This window comes from Elaeis guineensis, chromosome 13 (assembly GCF_000442705.2).
Source record: "Elaeis guineensis isolate ETL-2024a chromosome 13, EG11, whole genome shotgun sequence".
NCBI classification, from domain to species: domain Eukaryota; kingdom Viridiplantae; phylum Streptophyta; class Magnoliopsida; order Arecales; family Arecaceae; genus Elaeis; species Elaeis guineensis.
Genome location: NC_026005.2, coordinates 45,480,995 through 45,506,240, shown reverse-complemented (window position 1 = coordinate 45,506,240; position 25,246 = coordinate 45,480,995). Strand labels below are relative to the sequence as shown.

General features: G+C 35.0%; 1 protein-coding gene across 2 annotated transcripts; it reads right to left on the bottom strand.

The window, feature by feature from the left end:
- Positions 1-6,535: 6,535 nt before the first annotated feature.
- Positions 6,536-13,655, bottom strand: LOC105032541 (acetylornithine aminotransferase, mitochondrial). 2 transcript variants are annotated; one of them, XM_010907002.3, is made up of 4 exons: positions 12,559-13,654; positions 10,043-10,155; positions 9,721-9,931; positions 6,536-7,416 (listed from the first exon to the last, which is right to left on the bottom strand). In XM_010907002.3, the coding sequence occupies exons 1-4, from the start codon at positions 12,994-12,996 to the stop codon at positions 6,877-6,879; spliced, it is 1,302 nt and encodes a 433-aa protein (XP_010905304.1). In that variant the 5' UTR covers positions 12,997-13,654; the 3' UTR covers positions 6,536-6,876. The 2 variants fall into 2 exon arrangements, with proteins under 2 accessions (XP_010905304.1, XP_010905303.1); XM_010907001.3 differs by having other exon boundaries at positions 9,721-10,155; positions 12,559-13,655.
- Between the last annotated feature and the right edge of the window lie 11,591 nt (positions 13,656-25,246).

The following is a 25,246-nucleotide window of genomic DNA, read 5'->3' as shown; positions in this document are numbered from 1 at the left end:
TCGAATAGATGTGAGCTTCATGATAGATGAAAAAATCTTTTCAAAATTGATTCCTTTTCTCTGACCAAAGTCTTTCACAACTAACCTCTTGGTTATGAATTATTCTTTTATGGCTTCAACCTGAACATCCATTTATTTTTAAGTGCTCACTTTTCCTTAGACATCTTCACCAGCTCATATGTATTATTTTCCTATAAGAACTCATCTCCTCCTTCATTGCCTTCATTCACTCCTCACTATGCTAGTGCTCCATGACTTCGAAGTAAGACTCTGACTCCTCCCCATCTATCAATAGCACGTAATCTTATGATGAATATCTCATAGACGGCCTTCGCTCTCTTATAGATCTTCAGACCTCCTATACAAGTGGTTCAACATGCGGCTTAGTATGAACATCATTTGTACTCTCCTCAACCTCATGGCTTAGTATGAACATCATTTGTACTCTCCTCAACCTCATGACTGTCACCTATACCATCATCTGTAGTTGCTCTCCCATCATCAAGACTCCTTAAAAAAGTATCTAGGCATAAGTCTACAGGACTACTTGGGAATAACTTCAGCTTGTTAGGCTTCTCGAAGTCGTCGATCGTCTGATCCTCCAAGAAAATAACATCACGACTATGCATGATCTTTCACTCTATAGGATCCCATATCCGATAGCTGAACTCTCCTTCCTCACCGTAGCTCAGGAATATGCACTACTTCACCTTGCCATCTAGTTCGAACCTCTCATCTCTGAGATTATGCATGAACGTCCTGCATCCAAAAATTTTCAAATAATCATAAGAAACATCTTTTCCTAACCATACTCTCTGTGGTGTATCACCTTTAAGAGCATAGGAAGGAGAAAGATTAATAATATGGACTGTAGTCATCAATGCTCTCCCCAGAATGCCTTCGACAGTTTAGCATGAGAGATCATGCTCCTGATCCTCTTACAGATTGTCCTTTTCATCCTTTCAACAACTTCATTCTACTACGGCATTTTAGGTATCATCTTCTCCAATCTGATGCTATTTTATTGACGGTATTTTTCAAAAAGACCCCTAAATTCATCTCCATTGTCTGTCTGTATGCACTTCAGCTTTCGTATAATTTCTCTTTCAACAGAGATGTGAAATTTCTTGAATATATCGAGTACTTGATCCTTTATTTTCAAAGCATCTGCATAAATTTTCTAAGAGTGATATCAATAAAAATCATGAAGTAAGAGCATCCATCAAGAGTTTTATCACTCATAGAACAAACATCACTATGAACAAGATCTAATGCACCAATTCTTCTTTTAGAAAAAAGATTCTGAAAAAAAAAATCGAGTTTGCTTATCCATCAGGTATCTTTCGTATATCTTCAATCTAGAACCATCAGTAAGAAGAGCATTCTTTTTGATCAAAATTGATATTTTCTTTTGGCTCATATATTCCAGTTGTCGATGTCACAAACAACAATCACCTCTCCACTTCAAGCTACTACTATCGTCTCATTATCCGAGCTGGAGTCACTACCTGATTTATTTTTTGACTTCTCCTTTTTCAGTAATCAACAGTCTTTCTTGAAGTGGCTCCATTTGCCACAATTGAAATATCTACTACTTCGGGACTTGGATCTCCCTTATGATTTAGTGCGGCTATCATCTAAATTAGATTGGGAGTCTCTGTACTTGCTTCTTCCTTTTCTTTCTATAACAAGGGCCTCATTGTGGCTTGAGATCCCTTGCTCCTTCTTTCTAGCTTCCTCGTTAAGCATACAATCTTTCACCGTCACCAAAGCTATCGAACTCTCTGATAAAAAATTGCTTAAAGACACCACCAAAGTCTCTCAACTATTGGGCAAGGAACTGAACAATAGTATGGCCTGGAGCTCCTCATCTAATGCCATCTTCATCTTGACGAGCCGGTTCATCATGTTCTGAAAGTTGCTTAGATGCTCCATGACAAAAGTCTCCTCCTTATATTTTATATTTATTAGTTTATGAATTAGAAACGTCTTGTTCTACACCATCTTTCTCTCATACAGACTTTTCAGTTTCAACCAGAGGCTATGGGCATTAACCTCTATTGAAACATAGTGGAAGATGCTATCATCAATCTATTGCCAAATGAGCCCAACAATTTTTCGATTTAGCTTCTCACATTCTCTATTTGATATATTATCGGGCTGAGCAATAACTCTCTTGATTGGATTATGAAAATCTTTACAATAAAGGAGGTCTTCCATGCGAGGCCTCCAAATCAAATAGTTGGTTGATGTTAGCTTGATCATAGTGTCCATCAAATATTGGTCCTCCATCTACTAGCATCTCAACTCTTTCTCTAGTACTTTGAATTCGATAGAACCAGATTCTGATACTACTTATTGGGATTCGAGTATTCTAAAAGAATAAATAAATAGAACAAAAATCTATGCTAACAATAATACTCAAAAGAATATCAGAATTTTTCTGTGATTCGGCCGAAGTCTATGTCCACACAGAGACCAGAGTAAGAAGGAGCTTTCATTATAATAATAGTTTAGAGTATAAAAAAATTTTCTAACACCAGGTCAGGAACACCGCTGATATAAGAAAGAAAAAATCTATAAATTAAATAAATTTCTAGAAGAATCTTCCTCGATGGAATAACTCTAATCCAAAGTTGAATGAACTCTTCCAATTGACATTCTCCAATATTTTTTTCTTGAATGAAGCACCCTCCAAGACTCTCTTCTTCTCTCTCCCTCTCTTCTTTTTGGTGGCTCACAGTCTCCTCATGGCCTTCTCTCTTCTTCTTTTCTTTTCTTTTCTTTTGTATTCTATTCACCACATCCGCGACCCCCTTATTATAGGCTAAAAAAGGTAGGAGTCCTTTACGAACTCGTATTATGCGCAACTAAAGAATTCCATGCATCAAAAGGCTTCTGCATAAAAAATAATTTTTTTCATGCGCATCTACTTTTTCACATGCCACCCTCAACCTTTCACGTTGTTTTGGTTTAAAGCGATGGATCCCATTGAGGAGGGTCCACACCAACAAATCAGAAAATAAAATAATCAATAGTTCAAAAGAAATATCTGTTACAGCCATCTGCAAAGTAGATCCAATATAATTGGCTACATATATTGTCATCTAATCTCCAGCACTATTAGCTTCTTTATGGACACGTGTCACTTCATTATAGAGTTGCCCTCATCTCTAATAATCTTATCTCAAAAGATGGGTAGAGGTCTCTAAAGATAGTGAATCAGGTAGCCATCTAATAATTATCAGAGAATCTTCATCAAAGTATAATATGGGAAGCTTTTAGAATTTTTGTAGTATATGACAAATTTTTCGATACAACACGCAATTCTACTATTTAGTGTTAAATAAAATAATATAACTTTATAAGATGGTAAGCTCCATTTAGTCCGTTTTACATGCTATTTAAAAACTTTAAAGTTCCACTTAGATTTAATTGTGGACTCCACAAGGTGTTGTGTTGTAGACCTCATGGAACACATTCATGAACCAACTACCAACTTCAACTTCAACTTTAACACGGCAATGAGTCGGCAACATCAACGTCGGCATTATATTTAACAAATGAAAGTGGAAAGAGATGCAACCCCTGATTCCAAGCGAGTCTAAAACTTCTACACAAACCGAGAAATAAAATGGGATATGCTGAAGCTGTGGTGCATTTGGTGGGCCAACTCTTCAGCTTCCTTCCCACTAGGATCCACTTTGATGCTCCTGGACAAGTATTCCTCCATTGGGTGAGTCGACTATTTGTATATATGAAACTGAGATCTTTTAACTGTTGGTGGTATGATGAAGTCTGAGGATTGCACAACACTGTTGTGTCCCAAGTTGCCATCCTATTTGGTTGCCGAAATCATATTTTAAGGATTGATAAAATGCATCCTCGTGTCAAAGTTGTGAATCTGGTTAACCATCGTTTTTCGGCAGTAGAGTGATTCCATTTTTCACTCAAGCCACCAATAGCAAATTAATATGAGACTTTTAGAGCACTCAATCAAATATTTGTGATGACAATTGGATTTTAGAAGAAGATTTATGATTCAATAGTATGTCCACTTTTCTTTTATGAAATAGAATGTCCTAGGAATATAGGTTACAAAATTTGATATTAAGAATTATGATTGTTGGAAAAATTTAAACGGGTATAAATTGTTGCGTCAAGACATGGAGTTTTGAGCTTGATTACACTTGTATTATGGAGAAGAATGATTTTTATGAATGAAGTACCTGATATTAAAGGCATGGTGCAATTTGATGATTAGGACTCGAGCAAGTTGGGCATATTCAGATATTTGAAGTGATGACTCTAAAGCTGGGAAAATTATCAACACCCTATGAGTATGGAAAATTTGCTTAATATCTATGTCTTGATTAAATAATAGTAACCTAGTGAGAAAAAAAAAAAAAAAGAGGTTGTAATTCATGAATAAGGATTCGATGAACTAGATTTATTTGGAGGACTTAAAAGTTATTTTGCATGAGGAGTTGATATATTTACTTAGAAATGATTGAAGTACCTCTTTTCTTAAAAGTAAACGAACATGAGGCACGTGAAATGAATCTACCATTTGAAGGATTATGATGGTAAAGTCCATTATTATTAAGGCCAATCAAATGTTATGACAAGTTCTAAAAGTCAATCAGGAAGAAAATATAGGGGCCATTTGGAACTCTAGGACCACGGATGCAGTAAACACAAGTTGCATGTGGCTAGAATTGCACGTGATTGAGTTGCAAGTGATCAAACCTACTCTATTTGGAAGGTTGTAGCTGGAGATGCTGTATTCTATAATTCTTATTTTTCTTTTCAGGCGACTACAATTGAAATATTTAAATTCAAAAATTATTTGGATGGATTACAATGTAGAGAATATAGTTGCCTTATAAATCTCGGGGTGAGTATCCCACTTATGATGATGTTCAAAAAATTATTTTGAGTATTTTGCTTACCAATTGCGGACCTAATTAACTATCAAAATATATAGTTGCACCATGATAACTTTTGAAAATGAGACTACCAAATTCATCATCATCATGGATAGGCAAAATCATGCCAAATGGATAAACCAGGCATATATTTCATGAAAAATTGTGCTAATATGTTAAACAAAACTGGACATGTACTAAAATTTTAAGTCAAAACATATAATATCAGCGAAAGTAGCAATCTACGAAGAGCCCATAGTTGTGCTTGCTAATAACCAATACATCGCTATAACAAGAAATATATTCACTGAATAGCAACAACAGTTGTGCTATGATAAAATATTTTTTCTTGGCATAAATGGACTCATCTCAGACGTCGGACCCATGAAGTGCTGTTCTCCATCCACGTATGTGGGATGTTCATAAACCGGTTGACGATCGTCTCTTTCTCTCAAGAAGATGCTTCGTGTAAGTCCAAAAAAGAAACAATGTAATCATTGCCGATTCTGAACATTAAAGGTTGGCAAGTAATCAACATCTTTCTTTTGTTGCACATAATCCTCACCACCCTTGACCACAAACCTCTCCTTCCATCTGTATCCATAGTCCTCGATCTCTTTTTACCCCAGCTGGTGTTGCTCAACCTATGTTGGCAGCTCCTAATATCACTCACCTGGTATCATTGAAACTCAACTCCAACAATTAGTTCAAGTCTCAGTTCATGCCCATCTTGATCAGCCATGATCCTGTCAACTATGGGGATGGATCATTCCCCTGCCCCCGTGCAACATGCCGCCGGCTCGAGGGGAGTGTATGTGGTCAACCCGGCCTATCTTAGATGAGTTAGAACAGATCAAAGCATTCAGTCATGGCTTATTGCCGCCATGACTAAAGATATCTTAGTAGAGGTTCATGAGCTCTCCATCTCACGATTCTTGGCTTGCGCCTGAGAGGAGGTTCCTCAATCCGTTCAGTGTTCAAGAGTTCCACTAGGAACTCGAATTACAGAACATAAAGAAAAGGTCTCAATCTATTGATGCTTATCTTCAATCCTTGGCTGCAATAAAAATTGTTCATCTGAAGTTTATGATGTTCTACCATTCTCTTATGAAATCAATACTCTGGTTAACCCTCGTTTAAGATCAATGAGTGCACAACTCATCTTTCCACATACTCAAGCTTGAATATCTTTTGTTAAGCTTGGTGCAAGCTTGAGCTGAGCTCAATCAGGCCTCTAATTTAGCAAGAAAAAACTGGAGCACAAACACCTACATAAAGTCTTTGCAATCTTTATTAGTTGATTGCCTACAGTTATCATCCGTCAACATAACTTGAAAATTCTACGGTTGTTTTGCAGCAGAGCATGGAGGCTCATCGCAGCATTATATTACATCAGGACTGAAAGCACATACAAATTAAGATGACATTTTATGAACCAAAATGCTGAACACTGGTAAATCTAGCAGTTTGGGTTCTCAATACTGTCATCACATTCAGCACCATAATCATATCATCACCTAAAATGCATAGAATCAGCAAGGTCACTTATGGAACTAGAGTTAGGTTTCCACCATATGCGCTTGTACACTCATGCATACATACATGGGAGGAAAAGAGCAGGGCATCGATGCTCGTCACAGCATTGTATTGCATCAACACTGAAAGCACATATAAATCAAGATGAAATTTTATGGCCCAATGTACTCAACACTAGTAATTCTAGCATAGTTGGTTGACAATCAGCTGTAGAATTAAAACACTTGGGTTCTTGATACTGCTATCATATTCAGCACCATGATCCTATCATCGCCTAAAATGCATAGAATCAACAAGGTCACCGCAGACCTAGTGTTCAGTTTCCATCATATGCACTGCACATGCCTTCCCTGGTCCTAATAAAACCATAGTAAAAATACAGAACTTCTACAGTAGCTCTCTGGACCTATCCCTAAGTTGGGGTAGCAGTGTCAAGTGCGGGTAAACATTCCCTTAAAATTTCAGCTGCTTGCTCCAGCTCCTTCTCTGATATGATCAATGGAGGTACCAGCCTTACAACATTTCCTTTCCCAGCTGTCAAAACCAAAAGACCAGCATTTCTGCATTCATCAACAAGAGGAAAAGCTTGCACATCAAGCTCAATCCCAACAAAAAGACCAAGTCCGCGCACTTCTTTCACATGTGGACTGACTCCCAGTTTCTGAGTCAGTAGTTCCTTCAAGTAGAGGCCCTTCTTGGTTACACTGGCCAAGAAGCTAGGCTCCCGGATTTTGTCCAGCACTGCGAGAGCAGCATGACACACAAGAGGCCCACCAGCAAAAGTGCTTCCATGGTCACCAAAGCTTATGGCAGCTGCAACCCTTTCGGTGGTCAGGATGGCGCCAATGGGTAGACCACCAGCAAGGGGTTTGGCAAGGGTCATTATATCAGGTATCACATCAAATGCCTCATGGGCCCAGAGCTGACCTGTTCGGCCTAAACCACACTGGACCTGTACAGTATGAAAAGAGATAATTAAAAGATGGCATCATGAAAACACTGCAGATTTCAGAGATCTAGAATAAAATGACAGCAGTATCAAGAATAATACTATGAAAGATTGGACAAATAAAACACATCTAAAGGTTTGTTATGATAAAAGAGGACAATCATATATTATTGAACCACAATACATTCAGACCTTAGTGATCAAGCGATGAGTAAAAATTTCATTTTCAAGTATGATTCCACTGGAGTGACATCTATCTTGTCTCATGGCTGTGGCATTATCAACTGATAGTTTTGCTTGACAGGAATAAAACAGCTATTTACAAATCAATTTTTTTCTAAGTAAATGTAGTGGTGCAGGCCTCCCTACCTATATTCCAGTGGGTTTGCTGAATATGCCGCTGTTACCCTACCCCATCTTACCTACAAGGATTCGGGCTATATAAATCCTATTTTGACAATTGCTCTTATTGAAGGTCATTTTCAAATATCAAGCCCAATGAGTTATATTTTGGCAATAGATTGGCAAACAAATAAAATGTTAAAGTGAATAGATGATATCTTTTTTTCTGAAGTTCATTTTTTTTTTTTGTAGCTGTTTGCGCATGCTATAACCTTTTAAATTTCAATTGATAGTACCAGTGACCACAATTTACCATTGCTAATTGTACTTTAGTTAATTTTTAAAAGTGAAAAGGGTTGAGAAAAGAAAACATAACCAGCCAAGACCTAATAACATAACAGAATCACCAAAAACATTTTGATCTGTCTCATGAACATTAAAACCTAAACTGACCTAACAACTTGGGTTCTTCATTTGTGTTTTTCCACCTTTACTACACAAGATTGTTTTGGTACTCCCTTCACATTGGGATACCTTAGTTAGGTATTTAGCATTGGCAATGATGCCAGACCAACAAGTTTTAAAACCTTAATCAACAAGCCATATTTCATTCATATAAGGCCATTTTTAGGCCAACAAGAGATCCATCAAAATTTGAGAACAGTTTATGACTGGCAATCAGTTAGATTGGTAACAAATTAATGACAGTAACTCAAGGTGGAAGAGGGTTCAACAAGGAAAACAAAATGGGCATTTGGCAACTGGGCACCTACCTTGCTGGTTATGCAATTTAATGAGTGCAAAAACCCTGGTATTGCCGAGATTTGGTAACAGTCCAGATGGAAATGGAAGAAGACTATTTGATTTCATGACAAGACTAATTTTCAGAGACCATGTCGGCTGCAACTATGATGGCTGCGCTGCGTATGTCTACCAACCCAGACAAAATGAAACTTGCTTGTTGAATAGCGCCAATCAACAAAATAGCCACACCACCATAGGCAGCTTGCTTGTACTCTCTTCCAAGCAAGGTTATGTACAATGGCAGGTGTTGCAGAGCAGCAGCAACCGGGATATATTTATTGCACATAACTCCAAAAATAAACTCATGGTTTTATTAGTTTAGAAATTTCTAGATGGCAAAATCAGTAATTTTTCAGAAGTATGAAACAACTATAAGGTAACCAGTATTTTGTATTTTACGGTTATATTCATTAGTTATCAGTCTAACAAAATGTGAAATCGGTAGCAACTGGAGGAACTCAGAAGTATTCGAATGTTTTAACAAATTTATACTCTCCAGAAAAATTATTTATTTCTTAAGCAACAAGAAATTGTGGCATCTAGTATATACTACAAACTAATTTTCATTTTGACAAGTAATTTCACGAAAATACTAATCACTTGATTTAAACCGACAAATCAAGTATCAAGCAGAAAGTTGTGGCCATCAGAGTACAACAGATTTACAGGCAATTATATATGAATGATTGCTGGTAGGGAAAACCTCCTAGTACACACATCCACACCCAACTATAATAAATTTGTTTCTTTAAACATCTTGTTTTGCTCAATCTCTTTTTCCTATAAAAAAAAAAATCATATTGCAAAGAAAGAAAAAGGTTAACTTGATCACAGAATTCTCAAAATGATACATATTTTTTGAGTTAGGAAACAAAATAGCTTGTTGCAAATATTATATCTATCACAGTAACAAAATTCAAAAATCAGGTTACCAGATATAACCTGTCATAGGCTGTCAAAACATACGACAGATGGCACAGACTATAAACTACAAACACCTTCAACATATTCGAATAGATCATTTCATCTTAGTGAAAGCATGAAGAATTAATAGCTGAAATAGTTTATACATGAAACTTAACCAGATAAGTAAAAAAAGAAAAAAAAAAAAAAAGAAAAATTACTAAGCATTTGTATAAATCAATAATTTAAGCTGCATACCTCATCAAAAACTAAAATAGCTCCAGCATCATCACAGGTTAAGTGCAGTGTCTGCAAAAAGTCCTTGGTAGCGCTGTGTATTCCACCTTCACCCTGAATAGGCTCAACAAAAACTGCTGCTGTTTTTCCAGGTTTTATTGTTTTCTTAAATTCTTCAATATTCCCATACTCTATGAATGTAACACCAGGCATGACTGGTTCAAAAGGTAGCCTGTAGTGATCTTTACTAGTTAGTGCAAGCGCCCCCATCGTCCTTCCATGAAAACTATCAGTAAAAGCAATAAACTCTGTAGCAGAATGTGGCTCATCAGCATGCACAAACCTTTGAAACTTCCTAGCAAATTTTATAGCTGCTTCATTTGCTTCTGTTCCAGAATTTGTAAAGAAAACACGATCTGCAAAGGAACACTCCACAAGGCGCTTTCCAAGTTCCACCTGCAGCCACATGATATGCGCACGTTAACCACCAGTAAACTGAAAAGGAGATACGGGACTGAAAAGGAGCCACAATTTTTGAGCTCTTAAGTGACAAGATTCCACCAATACAATATATAGTGTATCGCGATTTCACCCAAAAAGTTACTTTTCATTTCACCACATTTGGATAAGCTATTAAACACTTCCACAGAGTTGCAGGTTACCTTATGTCTTTATGCAGGACAAGCAAGAAGATGCACTTATTAACAGCCAAAAAATCAGCAGGCATTTAAAAAAAAAAAAAAAAAAGATAGAAGTTCCTCAAATAGAAGAGTACTTTCCATTTTCTCCAATATGAATGTAATCAGAACGTGAGAATAAAATAAACAGCCTTCTTAACTAATTAAACAAATAGCACAGCCACATTTGCCGAAAAAAGTGTCTTGTGGTATCTGGATTGCCTTGAACTTTTCGCAGAATTAAAAACTTATGTTGCAGAAGCATAATCCGCAAATGAACTACAGGCTTCCCCATTCAAGAAGCCATCCAACCAGCAAACCAAGTCTGTAACCTCCCCCAGTTAACAAAGAAAGAAAGAAAAGAAATGAGGGAAAAAAAAAAAAAGCAACATTCATTTGTGATTAAAGCAGGAGAGCTTTTGTGCTAGGGAATATCTTGAAATTCTCCTGGTGACAGCAACAAAGATGACACTGCATCAGCCCAGATTGTTCCATCCAGATTCCTCTGCATACTTAAAAATCTTATTCTCACCACCATCATTTTAATCAATCAACCCCATTTACATCTTTTACAAATGAAGCCCTAAAGATATGGAATGACGTTCAGCATAACTATCTATGTTATGCAAGTTAATATCTTTGGTGGACTTAAAAAAGTACTACCATAATCACAATCACAATCATGTACCCTTTTCCCAACTATTTAGCATCAGCTCTATTGATCCTCAGTCGCCAAGTATTCCTATCTAGTGCCATTTCTAATGTTATTCCAAGTTTCTCCATATCCATCCTCAGAACCTCTAACTATCTTAGTTTAGGTCTTCCTCTTTGTTTCTTACAACCTTCAACACAAACTAAAATACGACTCCTTGCAGGAGCCTTCTCAGATCTTCATTGTACATGTCTATAACATCTCAACTGATTACTTTGTCCTTAATTTATACTGCTCCAACAGCTTTTCTACCATATCAATTTTTTAATCTATCCTTCCTAGTTTTACCATACAACTTTCTTTAAGTATCACCCAGAACATTTTATTTTTGTACATGTTGATGTATCAGATATCTAAGAGTGACAGGTGTATTACCAATCTGTGACTTTAGTACACTTGCATATCTAGTAAAAGATGGCCATTCCAACAGTACATCAAGTAAGAATTCCCTGTTCTTTTGAACCATGGAGCAGCTGGTCGAACCAGATATATATTAGATATAAATCCATGTAGACTCAAGTATACATGTAAAAAAATTTGCAAATATGTTGCTCTATTGTGTTTTTTAAAGGTCCCTGCATCAGATATTTCTAAACCACTTAATCCTGGACACTAGTTTCACATGCCCAGGAATGATGATTTTCTATGTTGCCTTTCTTGTTTTTCTTCTCTCAAATCCTCTCAGTTTCAGTCTTGACAGCACCAAATTTACTTGTCATCACCCATTTCTTTCATTACCTTTCTGTTTAATATAGCTCCCTCTTGCACACACAGACAGAAGCCTCTCACAAAATGGCTATTTGTACTTCTTGTGTTTCATATCTTTTCTGTGTTCTCTTCCCAATTCTCTTCTTAAATACATAGACTAAAAAATTCAGTTCTACAGAATCTGAGTCATACATTAAAAAAATATCTGGAATTCGAATTAGGACATTAAACTGAGATCTGAGAAATCAAATTTGGACTTACTAAATCTGAAGGGTGTCACGAATGTCTAACTTATATAAACACATCCAATCAAAGTTAAAGATTCTGAAATTAAATGCCAGTATGCACTCCATTAAGTAAATTAATACAAGATTTATTTGTCCTTGTTAGTATTCACTGCCAAAAACAGGCAGATAAACTGCAAAAGTTATCACTCATTTCCATCTGAAAAAAGTCAGAACTGTATAGGAACAAATAAGAAACACCAAAAAATGGTATACAAATAGATATGATATGCAAATTTACTTAGAAGCATGCATCACCAATCATGAGAAGTTATCAATCATTCGAAGAAACCTAATGCACCTGCTGGTTAAGAAACCAAATTGATGAAATATAACATGCAGCCATAAGTAACAACAAGAGAAAACTTTTCTTCAAGAAACATAAGCACCTAGTTTTTATCATGAACCTGCAAGGTGTAAAATAGGAATAGATAACCATACAAGAGTATAGAAGTACAGATTTGAGTAAAATGTTCACCTGAGGGATTGAGTAGAAGACATTGCTGACATGGGTAAGAGTGTTGGCCTGCTCAACCACAGCCTTCACCCAGTCTGGGTCACCATGCCCGAGCGAATTCACCGCAATCCCAGCCGCCATGTCCAAATACTCTCGCCCATCAACATCATAGAGTTTGCATCCTCTGCCACTCTTCAACACCACTGGAGCTCGAGCATATGTTCCCACCAATACATTCCTTTCAGTCTCCATGATCTCTTTGCTATCTTTGGATACTGGCTTACCAGAGTTCGGAGCAACCGTCTTCTGCTGTGATTCCGAAATAAGGCATGAGGAAATTCTTGGAATATAAACTCGAGTTGGTACCCTCCTCAATTTCTCTAGACTAAACAAGCGAGGAAGGTTGGTTGCCGGTGAAATGGAAGAGGTATGGAAGGATTGGAGTTGGAAAGAGTTCATCTTTCTGCCTAAAAAAAAAAAAGAGCCTCCTTTAATACCTTTCTGCCCTAATTAAACTAATCAGAGAAGAATTTCAGAAGAATGTGCCACAAACTACTGAATACTCGACTAGATTGATGCAAAACTAAGGTTTTATCAAAGATCTAAGAAATTAATCCAAAAAGAATCAAAATTTTCCTTTTCGGGCAATCTTTTTCTCATCAAATTCTCAGCTTTCTTTACACCTATGAACGATAGACTGAAAGAAGGTTTCATGACAAATGATTTCTAAGAGATTGAAATCAAGAAGAGATTGAATCGCTCAAAAATTTAAGGATAATTCGATATCGGATGCCCTAAAAGCAGGAACCGAATGAGAAGAAGCGATTTCCGGAGAATATGCGACAATGATGAAATGCCTGAGAACTTCATTGAAGGAAAAATAAAATCGAGAAAAGGATGGGTGCGGTTCAGGGCTTTGGTGGCCAAAGAGAGGGGAGGGAGAGAGAGAGAGAGAGAGAGAGAGAGATGGGATGGTGACGCCGCCGATCGGCTCGCTGGCCAGAGGTGGCGGAACGCGGCCGAATCCGGTCTGGGGGGTGGAAACCGGAGGTGTGCTGTGAGCTTCTCAAATTGCGTGGCACGTTTCTAGACCCTCGTACGATGCGTCTACAAGTTGCCGCAAAATGAGTTTGTGTATTTATCCGTCTTTTATAGTTACACATCCTGTAAATTCCATATTTGTATGCTTTTTTTTTTTTTTCCTCATTTTTGTATGGTATAGTTGTCCCATTCCTTACCCTCACTCCATTTGATACTATCTATAATTATATATCTATTCGTATGTAGACAAACTATTGAGCTTAAATGAATTCTATGGTACTAACATTTTATGTCTTTTCAGATGCGGATTGGATTGAAAATTTTCTATAGCCAATGATCTATAAGCAACAATAATATATTTTTGAACTCTAATTTTATATTATAGAGCTCAAATAAACAACACATCGTAACTGACTCTAATATAAAGTCCAAATATAAAGATTTGGCTAATGCTACGGCTAAGCTTACATTAATTCAACAATTATTACAAGAGTTGATGTTTTCTTCCCTCTCTTCCTATACCTCTATGTGATAATTTAAGTACAATTTATTTGGCATTGGCAAAAGAGTAGCTCGTAATCAACTGATTGTAAGATTCATCTCCTCTTGAGAGTAGTTGTCGATATATTAAACCGTCATCAATTTTCTACTCTTGGATCCAAGCTCAATGTGCAGTCTATAACTCATTTGCTTGAGAGATGAAGTATTAGCCTAGCTGTTGAACAATAAATCTTAAAGAAATCTCTAAAATTATGAAGTCAAATATTCAAAAGATCACCAAAGAATATTCGAGTAATAACCAAAGTATATTCTTAGAATTTATTATTATATATTTTTTATAAAGAAATTACTGCAGCATATTTTTGAGATATTCATGAAATTTTTAAGATTACATAGGATTCTTAGAGTATATTCTTGGGATCTATTATTGCATATTTCCATCCTTATATCTATTATTATTATGAGTAGATGTAAAAAGATATGTAGACCTCTTCACCAACATAAGTTAAGAGAGAATTTTCTACAGCTCCGAATTTTTTCTTTAGTATATACTCATTTTTCAACTTTGACCTTTGCATGGTTAAAAATAATTTAAATAGACAAATAACCAAAGAAACTGTGATGGCCCGGCCCGATAATAAATTCCAGCCCATGTAACAAAGCCCAAAAAAAAATAATAATAAATAGGGGAGAAGACTCCCTTTGGGAGTCTTCTCCCTCCTCTCGTCGGCTCCCAATCGGAGTCGGAGACGAGCTCCCTCCGGCTCTATTTAAGGAGGAGAATCCTCCTCTCTCCTCTCATCGAGAAATTCCGGGGCAAAACGGCGGCAATCATCGAAAAAATTCCGTGGAAGACCGTCCTTGTGCCGTCCAATTTCTCGCCGGAAAAGCTTCGCCGGCGTCGGAGGTAAGCCTCCTCCCCTTCCTCTCTTCTCCCCCTTCCTTCCCATGCCGATGTGCATGCTCGCCGGCGACCGAAGTCGCCGGATTTTGTTGCAGAAGTAACCTTCATTTTTTGCCGTTTCTCTTTGATTCCGACGTCGGTGGTCACCGCCGACCACCGGGTTTGGCCCCCCTGCTATAGGATCGCCCCCTTCAGCCGTCGACCATCCCTGTGCCGACTGCATAGTCAATCGGCCAACCAATGAGGGGATTAAAGATCCCCTGTTTCGGCCCAAAGGAAACCCACGGGAAAAGAAGAAGAAAAGAAGAAGAAGAAGATAGAAAAGAAAAGAAAAAGAAGAAAAGGAAAGAAAAAAAGAAAAGAAAAAGAAGAAGAAAAAAAAAGAGAGAGAAGAAAAAAAATAATATAATAATAATAAATAGGATTTTCTCTCCTCTCTCTTCTGTGAAGAAAAAAAAAGAGAGAAAAGAAAAGAAAAAAAATTATTAAATTAATTAATAAATAATGATATAAATAATAAAATATGAGAAAGAGAGTTTCTCTCTCTTCCCTCTCTCCCTTCAACTTGAACTAGTATTTTCTCTCTCTAGAATTGGACTTTCTCTCTCTAGAATTCTCTCTCTAGATTATTTCTCTCTTCTAAGATTTTTTTAGAATTTTGAGAAGAATGATGATGAATTTAAATGATCCTAGTGATGGATTTTTGATCTGTGATCGTCGGACGGTACACCGACATCCAAGTTGATCAGATTAGGTATTTTTAGATTTTATTTCTTATGATCTTATTGAATTATCCACATGATAATTTCAGCATGATTTGATCTGATCGATCGGATTTGTTAAATCATATTGTTTGAAGAATTTAAGATGAATTTTCTCCCTCTAAAATTTTCTATCTCTAGAATTTTCTCTCTCTAAAATATTCTCTCTCTTGATTGATTCTCTCTCTAAAAAGGTTAGTGAATGAAAAAAAAAATTTTAATAGTCCTGATCTGATTCTAATGAAGAATCCTGATCCATAGTTGTCAGACAGCGTACTGACGCCCACCTTAATCAGACCATGAATCTTTAGATTTGATCATCCATGATTTCGATCTAGCAATGACTTGATTTGATCATGTTGATTTCATCAATCGAGATATTGGACCAATCATAATGTTGGATTGTGTCATCTGACCAATTCGAATTGTACCTCATTGATTTCTCTCTCCTCTAATTGTCTCTCTCTACTTGATTTTATGAAATCGATGAAAAAACCTCGGTCCTATCACTTCGAATCCGATTTGATCTGATAGTCAAACTTTGGATCGTTTAGGTCCTAATTAGATTTTGATTAGATAAAATTAGATGATCGGACCCAATCTAAACCGTTGAAATATGGTGTTCGTATTCTTTCTAATTATTGAAATTGATTCTGTATAGGATTGTGGATGTTTGATCATGCGATATTACGATATGATTTACGAACAGAATTTTTGAAAAAAAATTTATAGAATTATGTGGATTTATTGGAATGCGTTCGAGGTAAGTAATGTTTCACTTTTTCTAGATTTATCGACAAATTATAATGTATTTTTCTGACATGATTTGTGAAACGATGCATGAATTGGATGAATGGTATTTTGTTATAAAAATATCTTATTTGAAATGTTATGATGGAGCATGATTGAACATATTGATATAAGAAATATTATAAATTGACAACTTGACTATGTAAAGGACCCCACCAATGGGGACATATACGTTGGCAATTGATTGTCCTGAGGGTTTATGTCGTCAGCGAGACCAGCGACATGTCGCCAGAGAGACCAGCGACAAACCGCCAGCGAGACCAACGGTTTCAAAGGACATGGCTGTCAGATGATTCGCAGCCTACCGCAAGTAGATACGCGGTATTATGACCCTACCACAGGAAAAATATGGTCATAGCTCATGGTTGACGAAAAGAATTGAAGAACAAAAGAAATTCAAATCTCGAAAGAAACTTGAATTTTCAAAAAAGAATAAATTTGACATGAATTATATTGCATAATTGAAATTGATTTCGAATTGATAAACTCTATATGCTTATTTTCTATAAATGATTATTTACTTATATGCCTGATGAAATCTGTTGAGAAGTGATCATTGCTTACTGGGCTGTCTAGCTCATTACCTCTTATTTTACTGTTTTTACAGATGTTGAGGAATTAAGATGATACAAGATATGAATAGAAGAGTGATCAGAACCAGAATCCCTATACTTTTATTTTCGGTTGAAAGTCTTATTGAATTTGATGTAAGGACTATGAATCATTGTTGAATTTATTGAGACATTAAAGAAAAAAATTTAGATCGTTATATTTTGGATTTAAATTATTATCTAGTTATTCCGCTGTTGTTTTAGGATAGCATAACAAGATGCCTTGCATGCTTATGGGAAGAGTTTTCTATGAGTATGTGGCGGTTGCCATGACCCTCAATTCACAATCTCGGGTCGGGGACGTGACAATTAAAGTGGTATCAGAGTATAAGTGGATGAATTATGAAATATAGAATCAGATATAGAATGGGTGTAAGTGGATAGACACCAGGGATATTATAGTGTAGATCTTTGATGATTGTAGTGGGGGAAATATTTATAAATTTTGATTAAACATTGTGATTATGTATGAAAGGATCACAAGAGATTATGACATATAGAATTTGAAATATAATGGATGATCTATTGATCATGATATGATCAGTTAGATTTGGATCGAAAGTAATCACAAAAGGATTGACATGAAATTGTATTGTGTATTATGGTTATTAATTTGATCATTGGTTATTCAAGTGAATCGTAAGTTCAAATTCGATGTGAGAATAATACTATGATATTACTTCTAGTTGAGAAGTTGACTATTATTGACAAGATAAAGATTTGACGATAAAATATTATTTCAGGATGGACTAAGAAAAATCTTTTATGATGCTTGATTTGAATATTTATCGAAATTGAATTTGGTATGTGGATTATATATAAAGTGGCATATTAGGATGAATGCATATTTGAGGATATTATAAAGAAACCTATGTCTTATTGATGAAATTGATTTTGAGATTATAGGATATTCATCGTACTGGAATCTTTAATCATCATCCTTAGATCTAAATAATGGATCTTATTATGTCTCTTGGAGACTACATGATGTGTATGAAATTTTAATTTAAAGATTTCGTATTTAAGTTGATCAAGAGATTTTTTGATATTATTGTTGAGGTTGTTAATAAAAAATTGATATCTTTAGATTAAGATAAAAGATCTGATTTATATTTATTTCAGATTAAGGGATCCATGTGAATTTACAATTTAGAAATTTGAGATTTAGAAATTGATATGGAGTTCCTTTGCTTTTGCTAATGAGGTCCCTAATTGAATCTACTATTAAATGGAGATTTGATTTTTTTGAAGCTTGTATGATTGTTATGAAAGGATATTTGATAGATATTGAAGATCCTGATGATAGAAATTTTAGAAAAAAAATAATGATTTGAAGTTCTTATATATTAAGATTATGTCCAAATTTGATGGAGCATCGAAGGATTTTTTCTTCATTAATTTGATTTATAAGAATTTTTGGTTTGAAAATTATCGAATTGAATTGATATGAGAATTGAGATTTGATTCATATTGATTATAGTAAATCTATATGATGGTTTAAATATGATATTGGACTCAAAAGTTAATCAAGATTATTGTACACTAGTAAAGGTATGAATGAGAATCGAAAGTCAATCTTTGATTTCAATTAAAATTTAAAATTTTAGGATAAAGAAATAATTTGATCAAACTTTTTTTTGGTGAACCTAAGAAATTTTGATTGTTAGAACAGAGTGCGCAGCGGAAGCATGGTAATCTGGACTACTTTGAGTAAGTTAGGAATGTTGACCCTTTGAGTTAAAAAATTATGATAGATGATATGGTTTGATACAAAAAAATTTATTGATATTAGAAAGAATAATATTTTAAAATTTTAAATTATTTTTGGATATCCCTAATGTGATTTTCAAAAGTAGAGCTTCCACCTACTATGCTACAAAAATAATTAGCATCTTAATTCTAGGATGAGTGGACTTTTGATTTTAGATTTAGAATATTTAGAGATAAATTTTTTCTATCCTAGAATTAAATTTTATAATTCTCTATTTATTAGAAAGAATTTGAGATTGTTTATCGAATGATGATTTCGATCTTAGATTATTATACTCAAATATTTATCTCCAAGGTATAATAAAATTTGAAGTTAGAACTCTTTTGATCATTATTATTTCTCTGACTGAATGGAAAAGATTGAGGTTATCTATTGATATTGACGATTGTTCTACAAAAGATGGATTGAAGTTATTTATAATTTAATTTGATAATAAATCGATTAATTAAGAGTTGTTAATATTTAAATAAAAAAAATTGATATACTTACTAAGAATAGAGACATTGATTTTGATTATAAGAAAAATATAGTTTTGATTTAGATCAATTTTTGAGTTATTGATTTTCATTATGGAATGACTTAATGATAAAATTTGCTTCAAGAATTAGAATATTTAAGAGTTTGAGTAAGAAAATTTTGATAACTAGAAATAGTGATATTGATTCAATCAACAATGGTAATATTGATCTTTATGAAATGACTTAATGATGAAGTTGTATCGAGAATTAAAATATCAAAAGTTCGAAAATGAGATTGAAATGATAAATCTTCAACTTTTGAAAGTACGAATAAGAGAAAATATTTTTGAATTTTGATTGATTAGGATGTCATAGTATAATTTACGAAAGTATGTTTTCCTATCTTATGATGGATTGAAATTAAGAGTGGTTAATATTTTAAAATAAATAAATAAATAAATGAATGATGATGAATGAAGTTCTTATGCAAGAATAGAGACATTGACCTTCTTCTATTCATAAGAGATAGATTTGATTTTAATTTGAGTCATGAGATATTGAACATTAATTTTTACAGAAAATGAGATCATAAATTCGAAATCTTGAAACATTGAAAATTTTTGAGATGTTGATTTTGATAAATAAAAAAATGAATAGTTCCGTTTCAGATAGATATTGATGTACTGACTTTTTTCTTATGAAATGATTTAAGAATGAATTTATATCAAGAATTAGAATATTGAAATATTTGTGGATGAGATTCAAGTAAGAAACTATGAAGACTCAGGCAAGAAAAATTTTGAGAACGAAATTTCTTTTAGAGGGGAAGAATGTGATGGCCTGGCCTGATAACAAATCCCAGCCCATGTAACAAAGCCCAAAAAAAAAAAAAAAACAGGAGAGAAGACTCCCTTCGGGAGTCTTCTTCCTCCTCTCGCCGGCTCCCAATCGGAGTCGGAGACGAGCTCCCTCTGGCTCTATTTAAGGAGGAGAACCCTCCTCTCTCCTCTCATCGAGAAATTCTGAGGCAAAACAGCGGCAATCGCCGGAAAAATCCCACGGAAGATCGTCCCTGTGCAATCCAATTTCTCACCGGAAAAGCTTCGCCGGCGTCGGAGGTAAGCCTCCTCCCCTTCCTCTCTTCTCTCCCTTCCTTCCTGTGCTGATGTGCACGCTTGCCGACGATCGGAGTCGTCGGATTTTGTTGCGAAAGTAACCTTTATTTTTTGTCGTTTCTCTTTGATTTCGACGCCGGTGGTCACCGTCGACCACCGGGTTTGGCCCCCCCTCTTACCATCGAATCGCCCCCTTCGGCTACCGACCATCCCCGTGCCGACTGCATAGTCGATCGGCCAACCAATGAGGGGATTAAAGATCCTCTGTTTCGGCCCAAAGGAAACCCATGGGAAAAGAAGAAGAAAAGAAGAAGAAGAAGGAAAAGAAAAGAAAAAGAAAAGAAAAAGAAGAAAAGGAAAGAAAAAAAGAAAAGAAAAAGAAGAAGGAAAAAAAAAAAAGAGAGAGAGAAGAAAAAAATAATATAATAATAATAAATAGGATTTTCTCTCCTCTCTCTTCTGTGAAGAAAAAGAAAAAAAAAAGAGAGAAAAGAAAAGAAAAGAAAAATTATTAAATTAATTAATAAATAATGATATAAATAATAAAATATGAGAAAGAGAGTTTCCCTCTCTTCCCTCTCTCCCTTCAACTTGAACTAGTATTTTCTCTCTCTAGACTTGGACTTTCTCTCTCTAAAATTCTCTCTCTAGATTATTTCTCTCTTCTAAGATTTTTTTAAAATTTTGAGAAGAATGATGATGAATTTAAATGATCCTAGTGATGGATTTTTGATCTGTGATCGTCGGACGGTACACCGACATCTAATTTGATCAGATTAGGTATTTTTAGATTTTATTTCTTATGATCTTATTGAATTGTCTACATGATAATTTCAACATGATTTGATCTGATCGATCGGATTTATTGAATCATATTGTCTAAAGAATTCAAGATGAGTTTTCTCTCTCTAGAATTTTCTCTCTCTAAAATTTTTTCTCTCTAAAATATTCTCTCTCTTGATTGATTCTCTCTCTAAAAAGGTTAGTGAATGAAAAAATTTTTTTTAATAGTCCTGATCTGATTCTAATGAAGAACCCTGATCTATGGTTGTCAGACAGCATACTGGCGCCCACCTTAATCAGACCATGAATCTTTAGATTTGATCATCCATGATTTCGATCTACCAATGACTTGATTTGATCATGTTGATTTCACCAATCGAGATATTGGACCAATCATAATGTTGGATTGTGTCATCTGACCAATTCGAATTGTACCTCATTGATTTCTCTCTCCTCTAATTGTCTCTCTTTACTTGATTTTATGAAATCGATGAAGAAACCTCGGTCCTATCACTTCGAATCTGATTTGATCTGATAGTCAAACTTTGGATCATTTAGGTCCTAATTAGATTTTGATTAGATAAAATTAGATGATCGGACCCAATCTAAACCGTTGAAATATGGTGTTCGTATTCTTTCTAATTATTGAAATTGATTCTGTATAGGATTGTGGATATTTGATCATGGGATATTACGATATGATTTACGAACAGAATTTTTAGAAGAAAATTTATAGAATTATGTGGATTTATTGGAATGCGTTCGAGGTAAGTAATGTTTCACTTTTTCTAGATTTATCGGCAAATTATAATGTATTTTTCTGACATGATTTGTGAAACGATGCATGAATTGGATGAATGATATTTTGTTATGAAAATATCTTATTTGAAATGTTATGATGGAGCATGATTGAACATATTGATATAAGAAACATTATGAATTGACAACTTGACTATGTAAAGGACCCCGCCAATGGGGGCATATACGTTGGCAATTGATTGTCCTGAGGGTTTATGTCGTTAGCGAGACCAGCGACATGTCGCCAGAGAGACCAGCGACAAACCGCCAGGGAGACCAACGGTTCCAAAGGATATGACTGCCAGATGATTCGCAGCCTACCGCAAGCAGATACGCGGTATTATGACCCTGCCACAGGAAAAATATGGTCATAGCTCATGGTTGACGAAAAGAATTGAAGAACAAAAGAAATTGAAATCTCGAAAGAAACTTGAATTTTCGAAAAAGAAATAAATTTGGCATGAATTATATTGCATAATTGAAATTGATTTCGAATTGATAAACTCTATATACTTATTTTTTATAAATGATTATTTACTTATATGCCTGATAAAATCTGTTGAGAAGTAATCATTGCTTACTAGGCTGTCTAGCTCATTACCTCTTATTTTACTATTTTTACAGATGTTGAAGAATTAAGATGATACAAGATATGAATAGAAGAGTGATCAGAAGTAAAATCCTTATACTTTTATTTTCAGTTGAAAGTCTTATTGAATTTGATGTAAGGACTATGAATCATTGTTGAATTTATTGAGACATTAAAGAAAAAAATTTAGGTCGTTATGTTTTGAATTTAAATTATTATCTAATTATTCCGCTGTTGTTTTAGGATAGCATGATAAGATGCCTTGCATGCTTATGGGAAGAGTTTTCTATGAGTATGCGGTGGTTGCCATGACCCTCGATTTACAATCTCGGATCGGGGGCGTCACAGAAATCCTTTAAGAACTAAATTGAAAAAAAGTAAGCATTAGGAATAGATTAAGATTTTGAGATTGCAATAGATTATTTCCAGGACATATTACATGGGTAAAAGTGGAGGTCGCTGTCAATGATGGGCCAACTAACCCTTGGGACTCTCCCTAGTTACCTAATGGAGAACTTGGTGATCTCCATATTAGTTAACCTAAATCTTGAGCGATTAATGAGGGAATTCTTGTTACACTTGCTTGACAAAGGTAGAAAGATCTACTTGATCTCTTAGGAATCTTTGTGCTAACCCATTTGAGATGGTGGTTTTTGTTTCTATGCTCTAATGTCTAGTTAGGAAGTCCATCTTACTAGGCATATCATGAAATTTTTGTTGGAGCCTAACAACATCTAATGTCTTTTTTGATGAGGGTTAATGTGGGGATGAAACAAAAATGACACCCAATGGCTCCTAGATTACTCTTTCATTTGGAGGGCTTCATTACTTACATTGATAAAGTGACATCTAGTATCAGATGGAGGGTTAGTAATGGAAGGTCATTAATATTCTTTAGGATATATGGCTTGTTGAGTATCCTCTTGTCTGGACACCCACGACTATCGAGTATGGTAGGTCGGAGAATCTGAGAGCTATAAATCTCTTTATTAAATGGATATTTTATTACTTATGTATATTGTGAAGATTAGATCAGAAAGATCCAGATATTCGAGTGCTTAAAAAGACTAGTTTAAGAAAGCACGACAAGCTATAAAATTAAGTCCAATGATTTACAAAAATTATTGTGTTCCTCCCTTCAGACGGTTAGGGATATTGCATGGGTCTAGAAAATTGAAATTCTCTTGATGAGTTGCTCTTCTGTTTTAAAAAATGATTTAGTAGAAAAATATTGTCAACTTTTTTTTTAGAGAGTATGATAATTATTTACCGATACTCAGGTTTGAATCTGAGATCTTTTATAGCTAAATTAACAGCTATTTTAAAGAAGAAAAGCTTACTTCTCCATAAATAATTAGGATGGCTCATCTAGTTTGTTGAGACAAGGTATTGTCAAGGGGGTTGGATTTTTTTTTTTAAATTTAATTAGGCAAATAATCTCATGCCAACTATAGTGCATTATAGTGGCTAAAGATAAGATTAAACTATATTGCTATTATTATTTATATATTTAGTATATAGCTAATATGTATGGAAACAGTCTTTTATACAATGATAAAATTGCTCTTTTATGACTTGGAGGTCACAGTTTCAAAATATGAAAATAGCCTCCCCATACGTAGGGACGAGGCTATATACATGTAACCCTTTTTAGATCTTGCAATTGCAAAGGCCTTCCTTTAGCTAATGTACTACAAGATATCTAGAAATTTCATGAATTTTGCAAGTTCAAAACTTCTATACCTTCTATAAAAATGAGGTGATGTGACTCCAATAGCATGAAGGGTCATGAATTACATGCATTTGGTGCAAGAAATCTCCTTAATTCAACTTCACTTCTTCTTCTTCCTTTTTTCCCCCTTCTTTTTTTCATTTTTGATGAATCTCTTTTCTAAATATCAACAGATGTGTTAATGCTAGGGACCAACACATGCCTACTTGGTAGAAACATACAAAATTAGTTGTATCTTGTGATGCTGTGACCTATAACACATTATTACCTTTTAAGAATGCTTGAAATTTTTATTGCGGTATTCTTTAATGATAAAGACATGATACTAAAAATGATGTTGAAACCATAGCATAGCTTAAGATGGATGGTTAATATTTTTCGACTGTAGACTAGTTAATTTTTACACAAGAAGAAATAAATGTATTTCTCTTCTTGGCTCTCCTCTTTTAGAGCGATTAAAAATCCATCATGTGAGGGTATGATTTCTGTAATATTATTCTTCGTACCATAATCAAGAAAAATCAGTCACTTAATCTCATCAAACCTTGATGCACGTAGGCCTCAACCCTAGGCAAAAAGATGAGGATGCCCCATCAATATCCTTATCAAAGGACTTGAAAAATGTGAAAACACAATTGCCATCACAAGGACAAATATAGTGCATTGTGAGCTTTTTGGTTCACTAACCATCTGCCCCCCAACATCTACCACACATGAACCTTAAAGTTTGACAAGCATGATGCATCACACTTTACCCCACATTGGATCTAAAATCTCCACCTTTTCAGTGCTAGGCAGGGAGACATCACTCTCACCCTTCTCTGAACACCAAAAC

Coding starts and splice junctions, on each gene's coding strand:
- LOC105032541 (XM_010907001.3), bottom strand. CDS start 12,996: ATGAACTCTTTCCAACTCCAATCCTTCCATACCTCTTCCATTTCACCG. Junction 10,156..12,558: donor TCTTCTACTCAATCCCTCAG/GTGAACATTTTA, acceptor ATGTGGCTGCAG/GTGGAACTTGGAAAGCGCCT. Junction 7,417..9,720: donor CTATTTTAGTTTTTGATGAG/GTATGCAGCTTA, acceptor CATACTGTACAG/GTCCAGTGTGGTTTAGGCCG.